General features: G+C 50.8%; 1 protein-coding gene across 1 annotated transcript; it reads right to left on the bottom strand.

The window, feature by feature from the left end:
• Window positions 1–205: 205 nt before the first annotated feature.
• Window positions 206–826, bottom strand: LOC149839608 (uncharacterized). Its single transcript, XM_090004902.1, has one exon. The coding sequence runs from the start codon at window positions 824–826 to the stop codon at window positions 206–208; it is 621 nt and encodes a 206-aa protein (XP_089861028.1).
• Between the last annotated feature and the right edge of the window lie 493 nt (window positions 827–1319).

Genomic DNA, 1319 nt, shown 5'->3' with positions numbered 1-1319 from the left:
GTAAAAAGTTGGGTTCTGAGATGCCCTTTCAGAAAACATGCCATCCTTCTGTAAGCTCAGGCACAAGGTGAGGTCTTCATACTCTAAACAGATTTTTTTTTTCTTTTTCTGTTTTTTTTTTTGGGTATCAGTGAAGTGTGAAGAGCACTAATCCAACTCAAGCAGGGAACTGAAAGAGTGAAGGTACCATGAAAAGGAGAAGCGATTATAGTTTCGTATCGTACGTGCAATTCTGGCTCTGGATTTTCATATCGAGGAGCCGGATGCCCATCTGGCAGTGCGCGCTGCACACGGCGTGGTGCCGGAAGATGCCTAGGAAGGTGATCCTCCCGGGGATCATCGAGCGGCTCTCTATGTGGACCACTCCGGAGAGGACCTCTCCGAGCAGGGCCAGGTCGGATGCCAGCCTGTCCGCCTGAAGCGTGACACGGGTGCCGATGGTCTCGGACCCGTCGGCTGGAATGCGGCCGGGGAGGATGTCCGCCTCGCCGACCTGAAGCCCGTGGAAGAAAAGCCAGCTCGTGCCCTCGTCGTGCCTGAAGCTGGCGTGGTTGGGGTTGTGAACGATGAGCTCGGTGTAGAGGGTGATGTTGAGCTCGATCCGGAATGCCGGGAAGCTGATGCCAGGAGCGATGCCCTCCACGGAGGTTGAGAGCACGGTGGTGGTGGGGTCTTTGGCCTTGGAGGCGCTGAGGGCGAGGATGAGGATGAGGAGAGCAAGGAGGACGAGGAAGACGGCCACGCCGGTGCAATAGCAGCGCCTGCACCTCCGGTTCCACCAGTGGTATAGCTGTGGCTTCCCGTGGGGCCGGCCGGATTCGGCCATCGCCTTTTCCACTGTGCGCTCTTTCTACCTCCTCTGTTGTTTGAAACCTTCTCTCCCTCTCTCAAACTCCTCCATGCTAGGGTTTTGTCTTTAATGATCGTGGACTCTATAGGACCCTCCCACGTGAAGGCACGGTATCAGGCGGAGCAAGGTTAGCGGGAGTGTGGGCACGTGGGTGTCAACGGGTCGGATTTGGTTTGAACTCAGGTGAATTCAGACTTGGATCAAATTTTTGGGTATAGTATCGGGTTCGAAAGTTTAATCAGGTTCACTATAAGAAAAATCACACCTGAACCCGATAAGAACTACATGAACCAAACCTGAATCATACACAGTAAAACCATATTTTTTTATCATTTTTATATAAAAAAACTACAAGTCTTAATCGAAACTCGGGTCGGGTCTGGGTTTGATATAAAATTTCATGAAGGGTCCCTAATTAAATATTTATGCCATTTGAAAAACCAAAATAGAATACATAAATCCTAATATG

Source organism: Nuphar pumila, chromosome 4 (genome assembly GCF_984573655.1).
Source record: "Nuphar pumila chromosome 4, dmNupPumi1.hap1.1, whole genome shotgun sequence".
Classification (NCBI taxonomy): Eukaryota; Viridiplantae; Streptophyta; class Magnoliopsida; order Nymphaeales; family Nymphaeaceae; genus Nuphar; species Nuphar pumila.
Note: the sequence above shows the minus strand (reverse complement) of the source record. Positions and strands in the feature narration are given on the sequence as shown.